Source organism: Mus pahari, chromosome 21 (genome assembly GCF_900095145.1).
Source record: "Mus pahari chromosome 21, PAHARI_EIJ_v1.1, whole genome shotgun sequence".
NCBI classification, from domain to species: domain Eukaryota; kingdom Metazoa; phylum Chordata; class Mammalia; order Rodentia; family Muridae; genus Mus; species Mus pahari.
This window is the reverse complement of record NC_034610.1, coordinates 26642327-26666517: the sequence shown is the minus strand read 5'-3', so window position 1 is coordinate 26666517 and position 24191 is coordinate 26642327. Positions and strand designations below refer to the sequence as shown.

Below are 24191 nucleotides of genomic sequence, written 5' to 3'. Positions count from 1 at the left end.
CACTTAAAAAACAAACAAACTCGCTAAACAAAACGCAAAGTTGTAAATATGGAAGGGGATTTTTAAGAAGGGACAGCAGGCAAAGGTACGAAGGAAACAACAAGGGGGGCGAGGATAGAATCCAGAATGCAGTATACACAGGGATTCAATTGTTAGTGGTCAGCATCTACTACTAAAAAAAAGGATATTGTCTCCGTGTTGGCAACCTGCTCCGCAAATGTTAATTGTGCTGGACTTCCTGACTCTCAGGTTTCAATAAAACTCTGAAATAAGAGACAGCTTTCCATTCTCATACCTGCATAATTTCCCCTGCCTTCAATGCCGCTAGTTCCAAGCCGGTCAGGTCCATTTACCAAATTCCAAAATAAATAACAAATATTAAAGCACAGATCCGATCTCAATTCTCAGTCAAACTCTTTGGTGGCGCCCCTTCAGGATGGCCTTAGAATGGCCTGTCAGCGTTCTTCCCCCACCCCACCCCACCCCAGCCCTTTGCTCAGCAGTACAGACCTGCTCTCTACACCTTTTAAACATCAACTGGAATATCAGTGGGACTTGCGATCCCTCTCAATGGCTGTCTTTCCTTCGCTGAGCATAACTGGCCCTCAAGCCAGGCCCTGGTTTCCTGCCCTGGGATCCTTCGTGCCTGCAGCCCTAGGGTTTCTGGGAAATGTTCCTAAGTACATAAGGAAGAACTAACAGAGAGACAAAGGGGAAGCTCCTAGGACCTGACCAGTGCTCTGCCTCTCTCGCCTCTCTCGCCTCTCTCTCTCTCTCTCTCTCTCTCTCTCTCTCTCTCTCTCTCTCTCTCTCTCTCTCTCTCTCACCCTTTTCTTTCTCCACTCTCCCCACAGGGCCATGACTGCCCTCTGCCTCTTTACTCTTCCCTCTCTCTCTGCTTTTCTATAATAAAGCTCTAAAACCATGGACCATCTCTGCTCATCAAGACCTGCCATGCTAGAACAATAGAATAGGCCTTGCCCTAAAGAACCCAGTCTAATCTCCCACAGGAAGGCCTCCCAGTGTTTTCAGTCACCAGACCAGACCAAAGACTCTCCAGAGTGGGAGTCACCCACTGCCTTCTCCTCCTGCCCCTTCTCCCTTCGGTCCCAGGGCTGACTGAGGTGCCCCTGGGGCCCCCACTTTGTTCTCAGCTCTTCCTCGACATCGACATCCATCGGCATCTGGGATGTTGGAGACTGAGAATCTATTCTCTCTGGCCTCCGTGAGGCCCAGAGACCCCAGAGCCAACTTTTCCGCTGTACCTGTCTCTAGTGCCTGAGAGTTGGAGTGGAGACTGTGCTTTCCCCACCCCCTGGAGCCCTGGTCCAGCAGCCTAACATATCCTGACACTTGTCCCGAGGTGGTTCCATGGGGTCCCACGGCAGTCTCCAGAGTCCGCCTGCCCAGAGCCCCAGAGCTCTGACAGGACGTGGGTCATCTCTCCCACCTCATTATTTCCCCATGTCCATCGCCCTGCATAAGACCCAGAGTTTATGAAGGTATTAAGATTATAATATGAAACAAGCTTACAAAGTTATTTTTAGCAACAGCAACAGATCCTTCTGGCTCTAACACTGAGGTTTTTAAAGAAGACCCATTTAAAATGGGTCTAGGTTTGCCAATAAGTTTCCCCTTAAACTCTGATCCTAATTCTTCTTCTTCTTCTTCTTCTTCTTCTTCTTCTTCTTCTTCTTCTTCTTCTTCTTCTTCTTCTTCTTCTTCTTCTTCTTTTCCAATACAGGGTTTCTCNGATTAAAGGCGTGCGCCACCACACCCGACTGGTTTTTGGGTTTTTTGAGACAAGTTTCTCTGTGTAACAGAGCCCTGGCTGTCCTGGACTTGCTTTGTAGACTAGGCTGGCCTTGAACTTACATAGATCCACCTACCTCTGCCTCCCAAGAGCTGGAACTAAAGGTGTGCACCACTATGCTCTGCTTGCTTTCCTTTCTTAAGTGCTGACTTCTGAAAAATCCCCTGCAGTTTATGACCCTGCCTTATGGTGGCGCTGTTAGTGTGATAGGTGGGCTGTTGTTGACTTGAGTCTATTTTCTTTGTAATGCTATGGTACTTTGCCTGCATGTGCATCATGGATGTGTGCAGTGCCCAATTATACCAGAAAAAGGCATTGGATTCCCTGGAACTGGAGTTACAGATACTTCTAAGCTGCCATGGGGGTGCTGAGAATCTGACTCTGGTCTTCTAGAAGAGCAGCAAGTGCTTTAAAAAAAAAAAAGATTTATTCATTTTATGTATATATGAATAGCTGTCTTCATGCACACCAGAAGAGGACATTAGATCCCACTACAGAAGTAACCAGTGCTCTGAATGGCTGAGCCATGGCTCCAGCACCGACTTTTTCCCCATGCTAAATCATCAGAGCACATCTTACTTCCTTTTTCATAGGCAAACCGATAGTGTCAGGGGGTACACACGCTGCCAGCATGTTGTTCTTCTCTAAACACGAGAAAAACTACTCTTTGTGGAAGCAGCCCCAGCCAGCAAAGACAGCCCAGAATGCCAAGTCACCTGGGGAGTGAGGTCCCACTGGGGTGTCCTTCCTATTCAGGTGATGTGGCAGCTTTCATCTACCCTGAATCTCTTCCATACTAGATCACGTCAGTCCTGGGAATTGGCAGCTCCTGATTTAATTCTCCCTATGTCCTCTCTCCAGGAAGGATGAAATAGCAATTGCCAGAGATACTGTGGGGGCTGGAGAGTTAAGAGCACCAACGGCTCTTCCAAAGGTCCTAAGTTCAAATCCCAGCAACCACATGGTGGCTCACAACCATCTGTAATGAGGTCTGACACACTCTTCTGGAGTGTCTGAAGACAGCTACAGTGTACTTACATATAATAAATAAATAAATCTGAGAGAGAGAGGGGGGGGCTGTGGATCAGATTCTGCCTGTAGCCTTGCCGTTGCTACAATGATGTACCTGGCATTTAATTCTATCTACACAGCCTTACGAATGGATGGTCAGTGTACACTTAGCTTTCTTATGCCACAGAATGGCCAGGCACCTTACACAGCAGCTAGGGTCCCAAGACAGGAAGAACCCAGTCCTGTGACACCTAGGCTCAGACTGGTGCCAAAGTCACTCTGCCACATGCATGTACAGAAGCAATTCTGGATATGCCAAACTCATGGAGGTGAAAACAGAGGTGACTTAAAAAAAACAAAAACAAAAACTAGCCGGGCGTGGTGGCACACAACTTTAATCCCAGCACTTGGGAGGCAGAAGCAGGCAGATTTCTGAGTTCAAGGCCAGCCTGGTCTACAAAGTGATTTCCAGGACAGCCAGGGCTACACAGAGAAACCCTGTCTCGGAAAATAATAATAATAATAATAATTTTTTTAATTAAAAAAAACTATAACACCAAATTTTGTAACTTTTATTTTATGTGTGTATGAGTGTGTGCCTGCATGTGGGTGTGGTTGCCAAGTGTATGCAGTGCCCAAGGAGACCAGAAGGGAGCATTGGAACTAGAATTACAGGCAGCTGTAAACTGCCCTGACATTGAACTGTCTCTCTAGCCCTAAAAAGATGCATCTTGACACAAATAGTTACAAAGTCTCATTTGCAAGGATCAGGGAAATAAAAGGAAATTAAGAGCAGTCTTTCAGAAAACAATGAAACAAACTATCCAGTATTAAATGGAAAACTGACAACAAATAGTATCTATTTAATGATGGCCTGGGCCAGGATTCCAGATCAAATACATTCACACTTTTGTAACTAAATTGCTTGTTCCAGGTGAGATAAATAGCAGAGAGAGAGTGTTATACCTGGCTTCTAGTTGACTATCAGGTCACCATTCCCTAAGTAGTAACAAAGTAACTTGTTAAATAGCAAGGTAATTATACACTGTAACTTTTCTTATGTTGATTGGAGTGGGAGACCTTTGGACTTAAGTGGGTTATTTAGAAGATAAATGCCAGTCTGTATAGATACCTTAGGAGCCAGCAATCTTGTGTTGATTGCCCTAAGGTTAAAGGTGGGCATCAGAGAGACTGAGGGGAGTCTCAAGTTCTGAGGCAGCACCCGGAAGGTAGTGCTCTGCTCAAGCAGCCAAGTCACCGGACTTATGACTGGGCTAGTCCTTTTTCCCCCTATTATTATTTGTTTGGTTGCTTTGTTTTGTTTGCTTTGATTTTGCGAAAGGGCCTCTGTGTAGTGTCTTGTTTGTCATGGAGCTTGCTATGTAGACCAGGCTGGCCTTAAAATAACAGAATTCTACTGGCCCTGACTCCTGAGTGCTAGGCTTGAAAGTGTACCACTGCGCAGAAGCTGGGCTATGGTGGTTTGGTTTGGTTTGGTTTGGTTTGGTTTGGTTTGGTTTAGTTGTGGTGATGATGGTTTTGGTTTGCTCTGGTTTGTTTGTTTATTTTTGGTTAGATTTAGTTTGTTTTTTTCTGAACAGGATTTTTCTGTGTAGCCCTGGCTGGTCTAGAACTCATCTGTAGACCAGAACTCACAGGGATCTGCCTTCCTCTGCCTCCCAAGTGCTGTGACTAAAGGCATGTGCCACCATTGCTTGGCTCTGACATGGGTTGTTTTGAACACAGTGATCCCAGGGTGAGTATGATGGCACATGCCTATAGTACCAGCATTTGGAAGGCAGAGACAAGTGGACCCCTGTCACTTTGGAGCTAGCCTGGTCTATATAGTGAATTCCAGGAGAGCCAAGGCTGCAGAGCAAGACCCTGTCTCAAAAAAATAAGACAAAACCCTTGCCTTTAATCAACTCAGCACTCAGAAGGCAGAGGCAGGCAGATCTCTGAGTTCAAGGCCAGCCTGCTCTACAGAGGATGGAGACCAGAAGTCCAGAGAAACCTTGTCTTGAAAAACTATTAAAATGAGCTGGAGAGATGGCTCAGCAGTTAAGAGCACTGACTGCTGGGCCAGAGGCCCGGAGTTCAATTCCCAGCAACCACATGGTGGCTCACAACCATCTGTAATGGGATCTGATGCCCTCTTCTGGTGTATGTCTGAGGACAGCTGCAGTGTACTCATATAAATAATAATAAAAAAAAACTTTTTTAAAAAAAAGAAAGAAAGAAAAACTATTAAAACCAAACAAACAAAACCGGAAAGCTAGAGACCACGCAAGCATGTGCTGACGGGACTAGCCAATTGTCTAAACATTTGCAAGTGTGAGAGTGTTAAAATACTGGTATCGATCTTGCACAGACAGGGCCAATATCTATCTATCATCTATCTATCTATCTATCTATCTATCTATCTATCTATCCATCTATCTATCTATCCATCTATCTATCTATCTATCTATCTATCTATCTATCTATCTATCTATCTATCTGTCAGTGAGTGGTAGGACATCCCAATACTTCTCCAGTCATTTATCTTTCCTCTTCTTAAAGGATCTAAAACTCCTTTCATAAAGGGAGGGACAGTAAATGCCAAGAACATGACTATTCAAAAGACATTCAGGACGGATGCTCTGAGGGGCTGTGCAGAATACCAAAGGCTGGCTTTTCTTCCAGGCCAGCTTAGCGGTTAGGAATTTATGGGTCTCATACCAGAAAGTCAGGCAGGGAACATTTCTTGGTTTCCTTTGCATAAGAGGCAAAATGCCCACGCTCACACCTGTAGCCTTTCCAACCTGCCAGTTTCACGGTGCCACCTGTTCCTCTGTTAGCCCTCCCTGCCTCACTAGAAATGGAGCCGGCTGGCACACTGCCTCCCCAGCCCCTGGTGCCTGTTCAAATGATAGTTTTCATGCTGCAGATTCACAGAAAACCTGCCAGTGTGGTTCTCAGCTGTCTCCAGCCAGGAAGCGTTCCATCCAGGCAGGTTGCTTTACTGCTCTGCACTTTTGCATATTCATGCTCACCTTTAAAGTTCAACTACTCCTGCTTCTTTGCAGCTTGTCACGGCCAGCTTACTGCTCTCCCTAGCATATGGTAGCAACCTCGTTGCCAGCTCTATTGCTGGCAAAAAGCTTCCCACATCCACTTATAAATTCCATTTATCTGCATCTTTTTTTTTTCCCCAGACAGGCTTTCTCTGTGTAGCCCTGGCTGTCCGGGACTCACTCTGTAGACCAGGCTGTCTTTGAACTCACAGATATCTGCTTGCCTCTGCTTTAGATGTTGGAGTTAAAGATATGCACCACCAGTGCCTCCCTCTTTTATCTGTATCCTTAAAAACAAAACCACTGGGGATTGAGCCTAGAGTCTTATGAATGCTAAGTAAGCATTTGTACCGCTCAGTCAACACACTTCCTTCTTTTTTGGAGGGGTTCACTATGTAGACCTGTCCGACCTGTAATTCTCTATGGCGACCAGGCTGGTCCTTAAACTCATGTATATCCACCAGTCTCCGCCTTCCAAACATGGGATGACAGGTGTGCATCGATGCACCCTGCTTCCCAGCTTCCCTTTTAAACTTTGCATTTGAAGCCAGGTGTTGTTGGTACACACCGGTAAGGCTCAGCACTCAGGACACAGAGGCGGGTGGATCCCTGTGAGTTTAAGGCCAGCCTGGTCTACAAAGTGAGTTCCAGGACAGCCAGGGCTACACAGAGAAACCCTGTCTTAGAAAACAAAACCAACCAGACAAAGAAACAAACAAAAAGTGGAAAGATGCCTGTATACTTAGAGCCTTGGGAGTTGTAGAGGACCACCAACAGGAATGGATGTCACCAGGTCTGTATTCTTTTAAACTCTCTGTCATGTCAGCTGGAGCAATTGCTGAAATGTCCAAGCAGGCTTCTGTCATCCCAGCTGTATTACTTACTTGTAGTAGAGGAACAGAGAGCCCAGTGATACAATGCATGGCAGAGTATGAAGTGGTTATCCCTGCCCTCAGACGTGCCCAGAAGTCTCTTCTCCATAACTCAGAAAAGTAGACTTAAACATCACACCAACCAAGGCTCGGGATAGAGTGCTTGCTTAACATACAGCATCATATAAATCTGTTTGGGAGTACACAGTGGTAACCCTAGCACTCAGGATGGTAGAGGTCCAGAAGGATCAGAAGTTCAAGGTCATATGTAGCTGTACATAGTAGCTATGTAGCCTGATGCATATAGAAGACCATCTCATGGAGAAACAAAAAACAAAACACGCACAATAAAACAAACTTCACAGTAGCCTGTGTCTATATGTGTCGCAGGGCTTATTCTTCTAATGGCTCCAAATAAGAGATAAATAGATGTGACAGGGGTAGATGAATGGGTGAGGCATGGATAGTTGGGTAGATTAATTAGTGAGGGGTGAATGGGCGTGTGGGAAGAAAGAAGGAAGAACAAACTAATGGTCTGGTGGCCCTGATCGGGGTCATTCATCCTGGTTCCAGTAACCAGGTTAACTAGTGAGAGGCTGTGAGGAGACCCCAGCTTCCCACAACCCTCTTCCACGGGTCGTCCTCAGGTGGAAGTGACTCTATAGCTAGAGAGAGCAGATAAAGTCATCCAAACAAGATGACCCCGCAGCCTGGGTCTCAGCCTGAGATAACAGGATGAGGCTCCGCCTGGAAATTTGGTGAGCTGGTGGCTGTGAGGATGCTGTGTGTTTAAGGCCCTCCAGGAGGCCGGACAGGGCCCCTTATCTACAGCCACACTAGTGGGAGGCCTGGGACAGGAGGGCCAGCAAGGGGAGAGGGCGCGGTTCCAGCGGCGGGAGCGGGAAACAGCGGTGCTGAGCACGCGCGGAGCGGCCGTCTACAGCCTAAGCCGCGAGCAATGCGCGGGACCCGCCCGGACGGCAAGGAGTGCGCAGGCGCCAGGGTAGAGGGCGGAGTCTCCTCCCGCCCTTCTTCCCGCCCCCGCGCTGGCAGCGCCTTTCCCAATTGGACGGAGACGCTACGACGGGCGGGGAGAGCGTCGTCGCGTCAGGTGACGTCTCCGGAGGGACGTCGGCGTAGTCGGCGGCGTCGGCTGCCGTGCCGGAGTCGTCCGCTGGAAAATGGCGGAATACTTGGCCTCCATCTTCGGCACCGAGAAAGACAAGTGAGTAGGGCCGGCCTGCCGGGACCTGGGCCGGGGAGGCGACGGGCAGCGGGTGCCGGTCGAGGCAAGCGGCGGCGGCGTCCAGGCGTGGCGGGTGGCTCGGGCCCGGAGGCCTCGCGCGGCTCGGCGCCGCCGCCTCGTGGGCCGGGCGGCGGGACTGGCGGGCGGCTCGGGCTGGGCCTCGGCGCCCCGAGCTCCGCGGCGGGCGCTCCACGCCGCGCTCTGCCCCACGCCGCGCTCCCACTGCTGCCCGGGCTTCTGCGGCGAGGTAACGCGTCTCTCGCAACTTCAGGCTTTGAGTTGTCGTGTCGGAAGTGCGGTGGCCCGGTCCTCGCTAGCATTCCGCCGCTGGGGCCGACCTCTGGGAGCGGGTTCGACCGAATGAACCTGCCTGCCTGCCTAAGCGTTGGCGGACCCGCCTTTCTTTTCCGATGAAGGTTTGCATAGCCGTAGCCGGCTGTTAGGGTAAGGGGAAAAGGAAATAGCAATATTCCCGCCAGCGGTCGTGTGCTGCCGGGGCACAGACGCGTGTCCAGCGTGTTGGCTGAAGTTGAGGTTAAGGGGAATGTCTTCGGACGCTTTGAAGGATAATTCCTACTTTGAAAACGTAAAGATTTAAGTATCTGGCTTAATCTGCTCCCAGTAAGTAGTCACCATCTTTATGTTTCCGAATCTTGTACAAGGTTTTCGCAGATGTCAGTCACGGTGGTAAGCCTTTGCAATAGACAACGTTTTTGGTGCCACACTCTCACTCTTTGTTTGTTTTTGTTTGCTTTTTCTAGACAGGGTTTTTCTGTATAGCTCTGGCTGTCCTGGAACTCACTTTGTAGACCAGGCTGGCCTCGAACTCAGAAATCCGCCTACCTCTGCCTCCCAAGTGCTGGGATTAAAGGCGTGCCACCACGCCCGACTCACATTCTCACTCTTAAAATGTTCTGTTTTCCAGGGTGGAGGCTGACGGTCAGGCACCTTTATACAGTCTACAGTGTTTGAAAGGTGGATGTTTCTAAAAGTCTCATGCTGGAATCGGCAGTCACTCAAGAGACATTTTATTGGATGTTAGGTCTAGACCAGTCTTGGAGAATCAGATGGGATAAAGACTGGCTTCTCAGGAAGTCATGGAGGAAGGCTGTGCCTTGTGTTAAGGATGACTAAAATACATTAAAGGGACTGTAGAGATGACTCAGTGGTTCAGAGTGTGAACTGCTCTTGAAGAGGCCAGTAGTGTGGTTCCCTGAAGTCTTTCATTGCAATCTGATGTCCTACAACCAACCACCTGTAGTGCCAGATCTGGGGAGAGCCATTGCCTCTGGCCACCACGGGCACCCGCACTTGAGTATATACCCCCCCTCCCCATATATGTAATTTAAAATAAAACCTTTGGGGGGGGTGAGACAGGGTTTCTCTGTATAGCCCTGGCTGTCCTGGAACTCACTTTGTAGACCAGGCTGGCCTCGAACTCAGAAACCCGCCTGCCTCTGCCTCCCGAGTGCTGGGAGTAAAGGTGTGTGTGCTGCCACCACCCAGCTGAGGCCAAGTGTCTGCTGGGAGCGCAGGTTGGAACCCTTCATGTGGAACCCTTGAGTATTTTTAGCCAGAAGTTTGCCCATTACTTAATCAAGTGAGGTTGTATAAAGAAAGGAGCTCACTCTCCTTTCCAGATAAAGTCACAGACCTGACCGGGCGGTGGTGGCGCCCTTTAATCCCAGCACATGGGAGGCAGAGGCGGGCGGATTTCTGAGTTTGAGGCCAGCCTGGTCTACAGAGTGAGTTCCTGGACAGCCAGGGCTGCACAGAGAAACCCTGTCTTGAAAAAACAAACAAACAAAAAAAGTCACAGACTTGCTGTCTGTGGGCTTCATGGCCCACCCTTCGGGCGACCTTCAGTCTTTACTCTAGGCCAAGGACTTAAGCATGTGGCTCTTGATAAAAGGATCTATGGGGAGGCATTCCTGCCTCTGCACCTGACCTCTTCATAGGGAAGCTACATCAAGTAAGCTCAGACGAAACCAAGACCCAGCACTTGATGGTTCTGGTTGCTTGTGGCTCCTCAGAGTATCTGAGCAGGCAGATGAAATGCTCGTGTGTGATGTGGGAGGTGGGCTAGCTCTGCATATAGCACATTTGCACTGAGGTGAAGCCAAGAGGCCTGCTTGCTTCAGAGCAGTTTGGAAATTTCCTCTTGGTTTGGTACATGAGTTGGAAAGAGCCTGGACTTTGTTTTCTGTTTTCTTTACGTGGTGACAGCACTCAAGCCTGTGAGCGAGCACCATGTCCTTGGAACAGTGCCCCCACCGCACCCAGGACCCACAGAGTTAAAAGGGCGGGAGGAGCTTGGGGTAGCAGGAGGCAGGTTAGAATTGAAGTCCTTCTGTGGGAGCTAGAATAGTGACCTCTAACACTGCCTACAAGAGCTGCCTGACTTCTGCAGCATGGAAGAAAGTAGCCGGGAAGTAGCTTCAAGTTAATGGTGTTTCTGCCACATCTTCCCAGAAATAATCAGTTCTTGTTTTCCCTTTACAGAGTCAACTGTTCATTTTATTTCAAAATCGGAGCATGTCGTCATGGAGACAGATGTTCTCGGTTACACAATAAACCGACCTTTAGCCAGGTTTGTGTGTTGCTGGGTTTTTTGCTTTTTGTTTATTTTTTTTCACAATAAAGTTCTTGTGCTTTCAGGAGCGATTAATGTTCTCATGCACTCAGCAAGTGAAATCTTCCCTCGGGGTTTTATTTTGCATTTGTTACAGAGGGTGATGGACGGATCCCAGTGGGAAGTCTTGCTGTCCTTGACCTTAGAGAAGTTTCTTAAAATATGGTTGGGTGTTGGCTGAAGCTGAAGTTTGCTGCCCTTTTCTCCCTTACAGAGAGACATTAGTGGGTACAGAGGGATTTCTCCTCACCAAGCAGTAGTGATGCAGTCACTGGCTGAGGCATGTTAGGTGTCTATCAGCAGACCCAGCATACTCTAATACACCAGAGAGGCCCATGGTTTGACACCACAAGGCGTCATGAGCATAGACACTTAAAGATGGGCACAACTGCTCCTGTCAGGGTTTCATGGGTTCACTGAGAGGTGTTTGTTATCTTAGACTTAGGTCTGCCCGAGTTAAACTCAGTCCCATATTTCATTTGGTGGGGCAGTAGGGGTTGTGGGGAAAAGTCAGTTGGGTCCTAGCACAGACTTGCTAATAAATGAAGAGGTGAGAGACTGGAAGGTTTCCCTGAGCCTGCCTGGGTTGGACTGCTGAGTCCAGGTCTATGTACAGTGGCCCTACAGCTGCATCTTCCTTTCACATGGTTTTCCTTCTTGTATACTATATAGTTTTCCTGTAGAAAGTTAAGACATTTGCCAGTTATATAAGGAAGAAGGGAGCCACAGCACTGGGTGTTGTTACAGGGGAGAGCATGATTTTCTTCCCAATTCTTCTCGACTGTCCCGCGGTTAGTGTCGGAGGCATCTGTCCTCCAATGACCCTCTTATCAAACCATCTGCATTAAACTGTTCTGAGCGAGATATTTATCTATTAACAAGATCTCCCAGTGGCTGACCCAGCGGTCTTGGGCTGCTGACTCTGCATGCTGTCCGTGTCTGTACTTGGTTGACAGGCATGTGAGCTTGTGGGCAGAGAGAAGTTGCTCTGCACACTCTTTGAGCCAGTGTTGCATACAATTGCCTCAAGAGCTCTAAGCACTGAGCCTAGAACAGAGCAGGGAGGTGGGCCCCGTATACCGTGATGAGCTCAACAGTTCCCTCAGTGGAGTTTGGTTGACTAGTCAGACTACATTGCTTTCCCTACAGTGAGCAGCCTTTGCCGGCCCCAGTACTGGGGAGACCTGCAGGGACCAGGCATCTACTTGCCACCATGCTCCCAGTGGGAAGGTGCAGGCCCACCGGGGTGGTTGAGGGCTGGCTGCTTTAACCCAGTGGTTCAGGGTGTGTGGTGTGCTTCTCAGCCTTCCTCCCACGTGGGTTCCAGCGGCAGACCTGTCTCCCAGACACTGGTGTCCGCCCTGCACCCTCAGCACGGCCGGAAGCTGAGCCCTGGTCTGCAGAGCACTGGGAGCTGCTTTCTTCCTGCAGGTGGTTGAGAGGCAGTCTGCGCTGTAGGGCACACAGTGCTGGCTAGCGCAATTGTAGTGGAATCAGGGTGGGTTTCTTTGTAAGCTCTAGTGATGTGGGCGTGACATTGATGTGCTATATTAGCTTACTAACTTAAACATGGTTTGTTTTTTCAGACAACTTGATTTTAAGAAGAACGGTACAGTGTAAGGTTTCAAGTCTGCCTGATCCAGTTAAAAGCACAAGGGTTAAAAGGATTTTTTCCTTAAAAAGAAGGATCGCAAAAGAGCAAATGTTTTAACTATTGTATTATGTAAACAGAGACCCACCAAGAAAGTGTAAATAAGAGTTGGGTATCCGAGACAACTGGCGTGGCTGCTTTGCTAAGAGACCAGAGACCTTAGTACTGCATACAGTTGAAGTATGCATTTGGTTAGGACAGATGACTTTGTGTGGGGAATGCGATTATGTGACTTTTTGACCTGTTGTGTGCTGGCTTGAAGTACGAGAAAATGTTAGTGTTCTCTTCTCTTATATTGAAGCACTTTATTATTGGTAACGGGGACCACTCAAACAACAGATAGAATTCCTTCTTGGTTGCTGGCTGACTTGACCCAAGTCACTGCTCAAACTCTGTTTTCATAATATGATGGTTTTGGTATACTCTGCACAGACACAAGTGTCTGACTTGTGAGGAAACAACAAACAAACGTTAACCGTTTGCAAACAAACTGTCTCTTTGCAATTGTCTAATATATGCACAGCAGCCAGTAGAATTCCCCTTTTTATTTTTTTTCCCCGCAGACCATCTTGATTCAAAACATCTATCGTAATCCCCAAAACAGTGCACAGACGGCTGACGGCTCACACTGTAAGTCCCACAGTTGGAGAAATTTTTTTAAACGATGGTGTTCAAGAGCCCACTCTTAATTGAGACATAACGCTGGCTCTGAGCTGCTGACATAGAGCTGTTGCAAACAGGACACGGTGCTGGAACCTCGTGGCGCACAGCCAGAACTTGACAGGGGCCACAAGCGCTCAGGAGGCGCTCTCCTAGGGAAAGTCACTGGCCGGCCTCTCCTGTTGACTTATGTTTGTCACGAGAGTGTCCGCCTACAGGAAACGGGTTCTAGCCCGGTAGCCAGTTGTCGGCCTTTACTGTGACTGAACCCTGGCCTTTCTTAAGTTCTTTCTGTAAAGTTAAAATGGTAGGAATATTAAGGAGTCAACAAGGTAAGTTGCCCAGTACGTGTGGGTTTTATTTCACCATTATAATTTTTCCTCTAGGAAGTGGAGATTTCATGACATGAGATATTGTATTTCTCTGGTACAGCGAGCGCTTGGTCCATTGCAGGTGCGAGCACTTTTCCTCTCCGTCTCTGTCAGCTAAGAGCCGGTGCCATCCTTGCTGGGCTGGCACTTGGCAGTAGAGTCCGCTGTGGGCAGAAGTGCGATATTGGCATCTCATGAGATCTCCCTGCACTGCAGAGTTAGCATAGCTCAAGACAGCCACCAACTAAGGGGACACTTCTGCGCGAGGGAAATAACCCACTCTCTTTCAGCACTGACTCAACTGAAGCGATCGATCGTCACAGGCAGCCGGTTAAGTGTGTACATTTAACTTCCATAATATAAAGTTGTTGCGTTTTGTATTTCAGACCATTGCCCTCTTGAACATTTACCGTAACCCTCAAAACTCTTCCCAGTCTGCTGACGGTTTGCGCTGTAAGTTCATACAAGTTCCCTCCCTGGTTCCCTGGGCTGCGGTCAGAGCTCAGTGTCCATCTGCCTGGTCTGCTGGGCTAGTGTCGAACTGCGTCCTAGAGGTGGCAGGAGCTGTTGTCCCCACTGACCTGCTCGAGATCTGAACTCCTGCCCCTTAGTCAGGATGACAATGACTGGCAAGGGCTCCCTTGAAGTAGTTGGGACTTGCTGCTCTTGCTCCCTCCGCACTTGGACCGTCACCCTGGGATGCACTGGGATTGAGTTGGAGGTCTGTTCTTCCCTCTGAAGAGCAGTGGCATCTGAATGGCTCCCTCGCTTTCTGGAACTTGGGTGGAAATTGCTTAGAAATTTTAAGATTTTGTTGCTCATTAGCCTCATTTCCATAAACTGCATGTCAGAGGTCATGCTCTTCTGTGAGTGTTTCCCAGGTGAGGGTCTGCAGCCTGCACTGACTCACCCACCCGTGCAGGTGTGCTAATCAGATGAGCACTCAGCGGAAGAGATGCTCGGTGTCTAGCCACCCACCTTACATAGATAGCATTTCGAGCTTCGGGAGGCAGTGTGTTACATTTGGTAATGAAGGGTACTCAGTGGGGGGCAGCTTAAGCTGGCATCAGTAAACCTTACACATCACTTCCTGTGCTGGGAGCCACTGTATTCCTACCATGGCGCACTGGGATGCAGTCAAGTCCAGACCCAAAGTAGACTCCCCTTGGATGCCACAGGCCTAGTCCACCACACCCCTCACCAAAACCTTCATCTCATGAAAATAAATGGTCCCAGGACCACCGCCTGCTGGAGCTGGTCAGGCTGGGAAACTTCTGATGCCCCTGTCTGTGTAGATGGGGCTTTTCATGTGTTTCCTGCTGAGGTGCCGCGGGTTTGACGCTAACCCTGACCTGATGATAGAGAACTCTCTAAATTGAGATAGCAGTCACCTGGCAATCAGTCCCCCGTTTAAATGCTTGGTTTTGTTTTATTGTTAGAAATAAGGACTGTAAGAGGGGGGAAATGTTTATGTGTGGCTTTATTAAGTAATGTTTGTTCGTGTCCCTGCCTTGGGGTACAAGCAAATGGAAAACAAGTGATTGGTAACTGGTTGTTCACTTGGGGACTCTGCTTTCCTGACAGGATGTTGTGTTTGCTGTCTCTATTTGCAATTCACAATGTGTTTTTGGGTGTACTGTAAACTGAATTTTCAGCTCTCATTAAATCTTCCAGTCCTGGGTCCCGGCTGTAGAAAGTAAATGAAACTTTATTTAGAGCAAATTAGTTCCCAGGTTGACATGTGTAGGAAAATGCACTTCACATATACAAAATAAAGTTAAACAGGAGTCTCAGCTTTAAGAATAATATTTCTGTAAGAAAAGTAGTCATTTTCTAAGTTGTAGTTTGTAAAATCTACTGAGCCCACTGGTGTTCTGATCAGTGTCTTGGTGTGCTGGCCTCGTCGGCCTTTTGGTCGCTTTGACAGATGGGGACTGGAACAGAGTAGGTATGTCAGTCTTAAAACCACCACCAAATGTTTGTCAGAGCATGGGAATATTTTTTTTCCTGTTCTCATTCTACCCGAATGCAGAAGGCCTTGACTTTAGCTGCTGCACTCTGCCTGTAGAGCGGGTTTCTTGGCCTTTTGCTGTTGCCTATGACCTTCTCAGGGAGGGTCAGACACCCCTGAAGGTTTGGTCAGTACCACATATGGGCATAATGCTCCTGTCAAGAAAGCCTGATGCAGTCGATAAAATTTGGATTTTCAGGACAGTTTGTTTCCTCAAAAGTCAAAATAACTAAAACGACTCCAGATAAGTTGGAAAGGGAACTGCAGTTATTAAAATCAGAATGTAGGGGGGCTGGTGAGATGGCTCATGGGTAAGAGCACCCGGCTGCTCTTCCGAAGGTCCTGAGTTCAAATCCCAGCAACCACATGGTGGCTCACAACCATCTGTAACAAGATCTGACGCCCTCTTCTGGAGTGTCTGAAGACAGCTACAGTGTACTTACATATAATAAATAAATACATCTTTTTTTAAAAAATCAGAACGTAGGTTAGCGCTTAGTTTCAGTTACCAAATGAGTTTTGAGCAGACTTCAAGATACTGCCCCACACCTAACCAAATACCTTTTGTGAGATACACCAAAGAGGCAAGTGGGCCCGTGAGTGCTCTGCTTGCCCAGCTAGGAATACGGCTCACAGAAGGGACCAACTGAATTCAGACCTGGCATGACCCCCTGTAAGGGCCTTGCCGGCTCCTCACTCAACTGTTTGTAACATAACTTTATTAACAGCCCAGTTCTGTGGTGTCCTGGATTGAAGTTAAGGAAGGGATCCGTGGGAGAGACTGGGCAGAAGTGCTCACGAGCGGCCATGGCTTCTTATTGCACATGGCTTAGAGAGAGGAAACTTGATGCAGAGGTTGGGAACACCTTCAACGAGGTCTAACTCTTTATAGCAAGACATCCAAATGCTTAAGTCTTTGGTTTCAGTCACATGAGAATTCTCTAGCACTCAGTGGTTGGCAGTGTCTGAAGGCACATGAGCGAGCTCCTGATCACTCACCCTTGTTTCAGCTTCCATTTTGACCTAACAGAGGAAATCAGTGTACTTCCTGGCCTCCAGTCTTAAGGAACAGAGTTTTATTTTTAAAAGGTCTTAATCCAGGAGTCACCTTTCTCCTTGAACTTTGTATGGCCCTTTTGGTACCAACTAAAGCTGGCTGTGGTTTCGGTAGCCAGGACTGAGGCTGGGCATTTAAGATCTCAGCAACTCCGAGGCACAAGCATGCAGCTCTGGCCTGGCGTCCTAGACAGTCACTGTAGCTGAGCTCGAGGGCAGCCAGGGCAGGGCTCACCATCTGGGTGTCTTTACTGCAGGTGCTGTGAGTGACGTGGAGATGCAGGAGCACTATGATGAGTTCTTTGAGGTGAGTGCCGGGTGCAAGGTCGGGGTGGACCTGAGAGACGGGCTGTGTATGGTGCTCCTCAACGCCTGTTCTCCTTCAGGAAGTCTTCACTGAGATGGAAGAAAAGTACGGGGAAGTTGAGGAGATGAACGTCTGTGACAACCTAGGAGACCACCTGGTGGGGAACGTGTATGTCAAGGTACAGACTGGTGGGTGCTGTGGGCTGCCATTCCGGGGTCTGTGGCTTTAGTGAGGAGTAAGCTCTAAGGTTGAAGTTGCTTGCATTGGCACAGGTTAGCCCGTATCCTTTGTTTCCTTTTCTGAAGTGAGGCTGTGGGAACAAGCTGACATTTGCTCTTAGTGGATTAGACTTGAAAAGGAAGGAAACACTGGGCTGCCCTGCAATCCATCGTGGGGACCGAGTTTTCTCTGTTTAGTGTTCTGCCTCAGTGAGTGGAACAGTAGTGGGGTAGAGAATGCCCTTAGCAACACAGCAGTGGAGTGGCAAGCACTTGGTTTTGTCTTTTCAGTTTCGACGTGAGGAGGATGCGGAGAAAGCCGTGATTGACTTGAATAACCGCTGGTTTAATGGGCAGCCGATCCATGCAGAGCTGTCCCCAGTAACTGACTTCAGGGAAGCCTGCTGTCGCCAGTATGAAATGGGGTAAGGAAGGAAGAGTGTGACTCTGGTGTGGTGGGCAGAGCTCAGTCAGTGGGGGCACAGTGTAACATGTCTGGATCTCACCCCCAGAGAGTGCACAAGAGGGGGCTTCTGCAACTTCATGCATTTGAAGCCCATCTCAAGAGAGCTACGACGGGAGCTGTATGGGCGCCGGCGCAAGAAGTGAGTTGTCTGATGCAGGATGAAGGGGGTGGGGTGGGTGGGGAAGCTCCACAGGGCCAGGCCTGGGACTGCTTGTCTGTCCTTAATATGTCTTCTCAGGTCCTGGTACATTATCTCAAATACAAAATGCCTAGGAGAACCCTGCCCCTGCTGTCAGGGAGGCATTCTGAAGTGTGCGGGTTATCTGGTTTTGCCTGCAGTGGGCAGTGGCACTAGGACCATCTTGCTATCCTGCTGACAGATGGGCTCTGTGGTCCTGTTTTCCTGGCCTGCATCACAGCAAGGGTCAGGATGAACCAAGCGAGTTCACTGATTCTAGATGGTTTTCACGCACCCCCAAAATGGCCCAATGCACTCTGTCCTGAAGTGGTCAGGTTGGAGAAGGGCTAAGCACGGCAAGCCAGTGGGTGTCCTCTGGGTGGGCATCCAGAGCCCACTGCTGCCCAGACCAGCATTTGTTTTGTGATCGCCCACAGCATTTGGGTTCGTTCTGAAAGCTATATCATACTGAATATACATACCTGTTCAGTTTGGAGGTGCATCCTTCTTGAAGATAACATCTAAAGTTGGGGTGCACATCTTACCTGGGGCTTCATGTGTCACCTCTGCGGTCAGGGCTGTCTCGCTCTGCTTCTGATACCATTTTCTTCTTGGTCCAGGCATAGATCCAGGTCCCGATCCAGGGAACGGCGTTCCCGATCCAGAGACCGTGGGCGCGGTGGTGGAGGTGGAGGTGGAGGTGGCGGAGGACGGGAGCGTGACAGGAGGCGGTCAAGAGACCGGGAGAGATCTGGACGATTCTGAGCCGAGCCATTTTTACCGTGTGTCTGCTAGACAGTGTTGTAGTTGGTTGACAAGCCAGTTCATAATGGGATTTTTTTTTTAAAAAACAACAAAAATAAACAAAGATGGGTTTCTGAATAAACTTTGTAGTGATGCAGTATTAGTGTGACTTCTTGTAAAGTCTTTGCCTACAATTGCTTTCCTAAAAGTGGTAGCCCTGTGTCGTTGAAGTAGGTTCATAACACTTGGTATAAACACAAATTAAATTTGAGTCATAAAATCACAGCAGGTGAGGGAGGGTAAGGAGGTGCTGTAGTACCTTTAATGACCAGGAGTTTCCCTCAAGGCTTGTGGAGTCTCTGCCTCTGCTGACACAGCCAACGAGACAATGTCCTCTGAATACTCGGCCTTGGGCCGCCAACCATGCTTGCAAGAGAGCATGTCCTGGGGTGAGGTGACCTGCAGGGTCACATGACCTGTGTGTCTTCTGGCTGTGACTTCAGTAGCTATGCAGTGCCTGTGCCCTGGTAGACAGGATGACTGGCGTGCGTTTACATGCCCAGGAAACGATCCATGTGGAAATGTCCCATCAGCACTCAACGCTGTCTGAGGTCTTTGTGTGGTGTCTCCTGTCCATACAGTGACAGGTGATGACATACTGTGGCCACACCACACCTCAGTGCCAGGCCTAAGTCAGATACCATCCTCAGTGACATTAGCTACTTCCGGGAGTTCACATAACTGCATCTGGACAGCAATCCACCTTGGGCTGGAAGCCACTGGATGTCCCATGGAAAGTGCCAGTAAGCATCTGGTCACTGAAGTTCAGAGCATTGCTCTTGGGGTAAGAAGGTAGGGGTCCATCCCTAGATGAATACAACACTTCAGGAGTTACCACTCCAGTCATGCTTTATGACTTGGGCTCCAGAAAGTTCTTATTTATCTAATGTGTATGTGTACACCATTGCTCTCTTCAGACACACTTGAAGAGGGCATCTGATCCCATTACAGATAGTTATGAGCCACCAAGTGGTTGCTGGGAATTGAACTCAGAAGTTCTGGATCACAACCCCTCTTTGGAGGTGGGGAGGGGGGTCGACCCTTGCCACTGTAAGACATAATTTGTAACAGCAAAATTTCAGTTACATGAAATAATTCCATGGTTGAAATCACCACAAATGAATTACATGAAACTGTAGTAGAAGGTCACAATATCTTGAGAAACTCCTGCTCACTACAGCTCCTTATCCTCCCTCACCTGCTAGGATTTTTATGCCCCAAATTAAAATTTTTGTTTATACCAAGTGGGAACCACCTAGACTCTAGATTCAGCTCTTCCTTTGAGTCTGCAGTATAAGCCAAAATGGCATTAGCAGTGTCTTCAAACCTTGTTAAGAAAGGGTTTGTTTTGCCTCACAAATTCAGGGGTACCACCTACTATGGTGGCATGAGGGACATGGTGGGGCAGGAGTGTGAGGTGGCTGACCCAGTATGTCCACAATGAAGAACAGAGATGAACGCCACTGTCCAGGTCACTCATTATTCAGTTAGATCCCAGCCTATAGGATTATAGGTGCAGCCCATATTTAAGGTGTGTCCCTACTGTAATTAATGTAATTTCCATGGATATGCCTAGAGATCTGTTCCTAAATCTCATCAAGTTGTCACTGTCACAATTCCCGATTGGGACTATTTTCCCATCAAAATCACAAGAGTAAATGTTACAACCTGTTTAGCAAAACAAGCCCTCCTGACAGAAACAAAAGTACCGGACCCAGGCCGTGGCTACTTTTCCCCTGAGCAAGCACAGGTGTTCAGTCCTGGAGAAGATGTAACAACCACATCTGCTCTATCTTGCCCTATGTTGGAAGCAAGCAGAGAACAACCCCTTCACCAGGCACAAAACCGGACAGCACTTGGATCAGCCACTTCCGGCCTCTGCAGCTTCGTGCGGTCCGTTTCCAACCTCAGAGGGCACCAGCAAACATGCCAAGAGTGATGTTCAGGTTTTATGTGAATTGTTCCCACCAGCTCAGGGTTTTAAATGCTGTCTCCTGATGCTGCTGTTTCAGAAGCCTGTGAACCTTTAGGAGGCAGAACCTCAGTAGAGGGAGTTGATCAGCTGATCACTGGAGACGGACCTTGACAGTATAGCTTCTGAGCGCTCTGCTTTCTGTGTCCTCTTGAGATCTGAGTTGCATGTTCCCAGAGCCATGAGGGACACTGCCCTCTCAAACTCTGAGTCTTTGAGTTACTTTGGTCAGGTATCTATCAAAGCTTCAAGAAAAGCCACGAATAGCCGGGCAGTGGTGGCGCAGGCCTTTAATCCCAACACTTGGGAGTCAGAGGCAGGCGGATTTCTGAGTTCGAGGCCAGCCTGGTCTACAGAGTGAGTTCCAGGAAGCCAGGGCTACACAGAGAAACCCTGTCTCGAAAAAACCAGAGAGAGGTGGGAGGAGGGGAGAGGGGGAGGGGGAGAGAGAGGAATCAAAGAAGCCAGACGCACCCCCCCACCCCAGCCCTGTTGCCGCCCTAGTCTCCCACTTCATCTTCAAGGGACTTTAGCATGAATATTTTGTAGTTTTAGTTAATTATTGCGTGTTGAGGGTGCACACATGTAGAGTTCAAGGACAAACTTCAGGAGTTGGTTCTTGGGTCCATCGTGCTGACGCTGGGTCTCCTCTGGTCCCACCCTGAAGAGGCGGGGCCTCCTCTGTCCTCTGGTCCCACCCTGATGGGGCGGGGTCTCCTTGTTTCCGTGCACTCAGTCCAGGCACACTGGCCCATAAGCCTCTTGCTGTGAGTACCAAGTCTAGATAGATCTGTACCACACAGCTGCATCTGGCATTTTAAGGCTCTGGGACTTGTGTGCCTTTACTAGGGCAGTCACATCGACAGCCTGAAGTTTAGGTTTGAATGGAGGTCAGAGGTTTGCATAGCTAAAGAGTCTAGTCAAGTTGTGATCCTGCGCGTCTTTATTCCTCAGCTCCGAGGTTCTCCGCAGAGCGGTCTCACAAGTTGTCAGAACCGAGAAGAATCTTTGTGTGCAGTAAGCTGCCTTCTCATTGGCTTTGTCATGGCATTGGACTCCTGAAGGGAGTCTGGTCCCATGGAGTCCATTGTCTCAATGGGGGATGGGGGGAGCGCGGGAGGGGCGGAGTTTCTCTGTGTAACCCTGTGTGTCCTGGAACTCTGTAGACCAGGCTGGCCTCGAACTCCAGAGACACACCTGCCTCTGCCTCCTGAGTGCTGGGATTAAAGGCGTGCATCACTGCCACCTGGCTCTTTGTCTCCGTTTTTGTGGCCAAATGGAGAGACATAGGTACATAGGTGTCTCTGAAGGCTATCTTGTTCTTTTTCTGTCTGGACCTTATGGTACCGCACATCCGTGTGGCCTCCAAAATCAGTGACTTGTAAGTCAAATCGGAGAAAAGACAGGGATCCTGCTCTGACATGGTGGGGACCACCTCCCAGGGACACTGTGGACAAGGGTTTTCTCCACCACTCTTGCCCATGTGTGCCGCTGTGGCTTGTGAGTGACGAGGGCTCCTCCAGACTCCAAGCAGGCACACAGGTGCTTACAACAGAGCTGTGCAACAAGTACAAAAACAGAGAGCACAGACACAAACTGTTTTTCACCCGGGGCAGGTTAAGGCGCTGGTTTTGCCCAGTGATTTCTTGTCCAGATCATGACTCGTCACACATCCAGGTCCACATCATGATCTGTCTCACATGGAAATGAAAATATAAGGCAGCATAAGGTCGTATTTGGTCCAGCTGAGGGCCAGGAGTGATGGTTGGTGATGCTGGGTTTCCTTTAGAGTTGACCAAGTATTAAAATTAAATTGTGGGCCGGGCATGATGGTGCACGCCTTTAATCCCAGCACTCGGGAGGCAGAAGCAGGCAGATTTCTGAGTTCGAGGCCAGCATGGTCTACAAAGTGAGTTCCAGGACAGCCAGGGCTATGTAGAGAGACCAAAACCAAAATCCAAAACTAAAATCTACAGTCAGTGATCCATGAATGAGGACAACTCTTACCAGGTAAAGGCCAATGATTAATGTAGAGAATGATGTGGTTAAAAAGTCAGTCATTAACGCTGTCAATAACAATGGGTTCAATGTTGATATTAGAGCATGAAAGACCAAAGTATCTCCATGGTCCCGAAGTCTTCCCACCAGATACTTAGTAATTCCAGAGTGGCAGAGGAACTTCTCAAGACAGAAGGACAGATTGCTCCAGCCAGGCACTTACAGTTGGCCCAGAATTGGAGATGGATCCCAGTTGTCAGCATGCTGGCCAAAGGTGCATGAAGCGGCGACATATAAACTGTCATGCCAGAACTCAGGAGCTAGAGACAGGATCTAAAGACCAAGGTCACCACTGCCTACATGGCAAGTGTAAGGTTTGTCTGGGCTACACAAAATCCTTGTCACAAACACAACAAGGGGACAAAAGAAGCCCTGATGGAGGCTGTGGGCATCACTCCGCATCCCTTTCACGGCCTTCCGGAAGTGTGTCATTCCTGGGCCTGGCCGAGAGGAAGGAGAGGCACACTAATTAACATCAGTGGGGATTCTGCAAACTGTCGTGGGCATTTCCAAAATGCTCCTGTTCTTCAAATACACAGTAACTGTTCCAGATTTTTTTTTTTTTAAAAAGGGGGGGAGGGAGGGGCACAAACCCAGGGACTTGGCAGAGGGCAACGTTGGGGGTGCTGGCAAACTCTGCATCATGGCAGGCTACCAGAGCACGGTGACCCGGTTAAGTTCCTGACTTGACAGGTGCATTGTGGGTATGGAGAGCAGTCCTGCTTTTAGGAACTAGTCAAGCATCGACGGGAAAGGCTGACGGGGAGGGCTAGGTTTTTCATCAATTTTGACACAGCCTAGAGTCATCTGAGAAGGAAGCCCAGGCTTCAATTCTTTTTTTTTTTTTTTTTTTTTTTTGGTTTTTCAAGACAGGGTTTCTCTGTATAGCCCTGGCTGTCCTGGAACTCACTTTGTAGACCAGGCTGGCCTTGAACTCAGAAAGCCGCCTGCCTCTGCCTCCCGAGTGCTGAGATTAAAGGCCCGGCTTCGGCTTCAATTCTTGCTTCTCCCCCCCCCCCCCGTCTCCACCTGAGTTCCTGTCCCAAGGTCCCCCCAAAATGGCTGGTAACATGTTAGTAGCCATTAGAAACATTCTTCCCCAAGTCACTTTGTCATGGCATTTATCACAGCAATGGAGAGCAAACTAGGACCGTGTCTCACCTGTCTGCAGCTTTCAACAACTCAGATGGCATGTTCATGCATACATGTGTGTGTGTGTGTGTGTGTGTGTGCGCGCGTGTGTGTGTGCTCGCACATGTGGGTGTGCGCATGTGCGAGAGAGAGAGAGAGAGACAGAGACAGAGACAGAGACAGAGACAGAGACAGACAGACAGACAGACAGACACCACAGTGGGAAACTGCATGAAAGGCTTTTCTCGCTTCTTCCTACTCTTTGATAGGTTATCTCTTCGCTGCGGGTGACAGGTGACATGAGCCAGATTAACTCAGATTAGATTACAGTAAAGGCAGGTTTATTGGGAAGCTACTCTCAGGTGGGTGAGTTCACTGACCCCAAGGACCAAAGCCAAGGAAGTCGCCATGGTGAAAGGGAGGTAGAGGAGGGGGAGAGAGAAGGGAGCAGTTCACTCACAGAGAGAAACGAAAAAGAGGGGGAGAGGGAGGAGACCCAAATGCCTGACTTGGATACAGAGGAACCTCGGGGGAGGAGCAGCCATCCTCTAGTCTGGAGAGTTCAGGGTTAGGGCCGGGTAGGGACTGAGGGATGCTGGGAGAACCTGGAAGTCAGCTCTGCTTTGGTTTGCAAAGTAAGCCCCTCAGTCCCTCGTCCTGGGTTCGAAACCAAACACT

General features: G+C 48.9%; 1 protein-coding gene across 3 annotated transcripts; it reads left to right on the top strand.

The window, feature by feature from the left end:
- Positions 1–7837: 7837 nt before the first annotated feature.
- On the top strand, positions 7838–18452 carry U2af1 (U2 small nuclear RNA auxiliary factor 1). Of its 3 annotated transcripts, XM_021221319.2 has the most exons (9): positions 7838–7977; positions 10501–10588; positions 12845–12911; positions 13699–13765; positions 16637–16686; positions 16766–16864; positions 17196–17329; positions 17417–17509; positions 18169–18452. In XM_021221319.2, exons 5-9 carry the CDS (start codon positions 16657–16659, stop codon positions 18311–18313), a joined length of 501 nt encoding a protein of 166 aa, XP_021076978.1. In that variant the 5' UTR covers positions 7838–7977; positions 10501–10588; positions 12845–12911; positions 13699–13765; positions 16637–16656; the 3' UTR covers positions 18314–18452. The 3 variants fall into 3 exon arrangements, with proteins under 3 accessions (XP_021076978.1, XP_021076975.1, XP_021076976.1); XM_021221316.2 differs by lacking the exon at positions 12845–12911 and having other exon boundaries at positions 7869–7977; XM_021221317.2 differs by lacking the exon at positions 13699–13765 and having other exon boundaries at positions 7869–7977.
- Positions 18453–24191: the final 5739 nt, after the last annotated feature.

Coding starts and splice junctions, on each gene's coding strand:
- U2af1 (XM_021221316.2), top strand. CDS start 7,934: ATGGCGGAATACTTGGCCTCCATCTTCGGCACCGAGAAAGACAA. Junction 10,589..13,698: donor ATAAACCGACCTTTAGCCAG/GTTTGTGTGTTG, acceptor TTTGTATTTCAG/ACCATTGCCCTCTTGAACAT. Junction 13,766..16,636: donor GTCTGCTGACGGTTTGCGCT/GTAAGTTCATAC, acceptor TCTTTACTGCAG/GTGCTGTGAGTGACGTGGAG.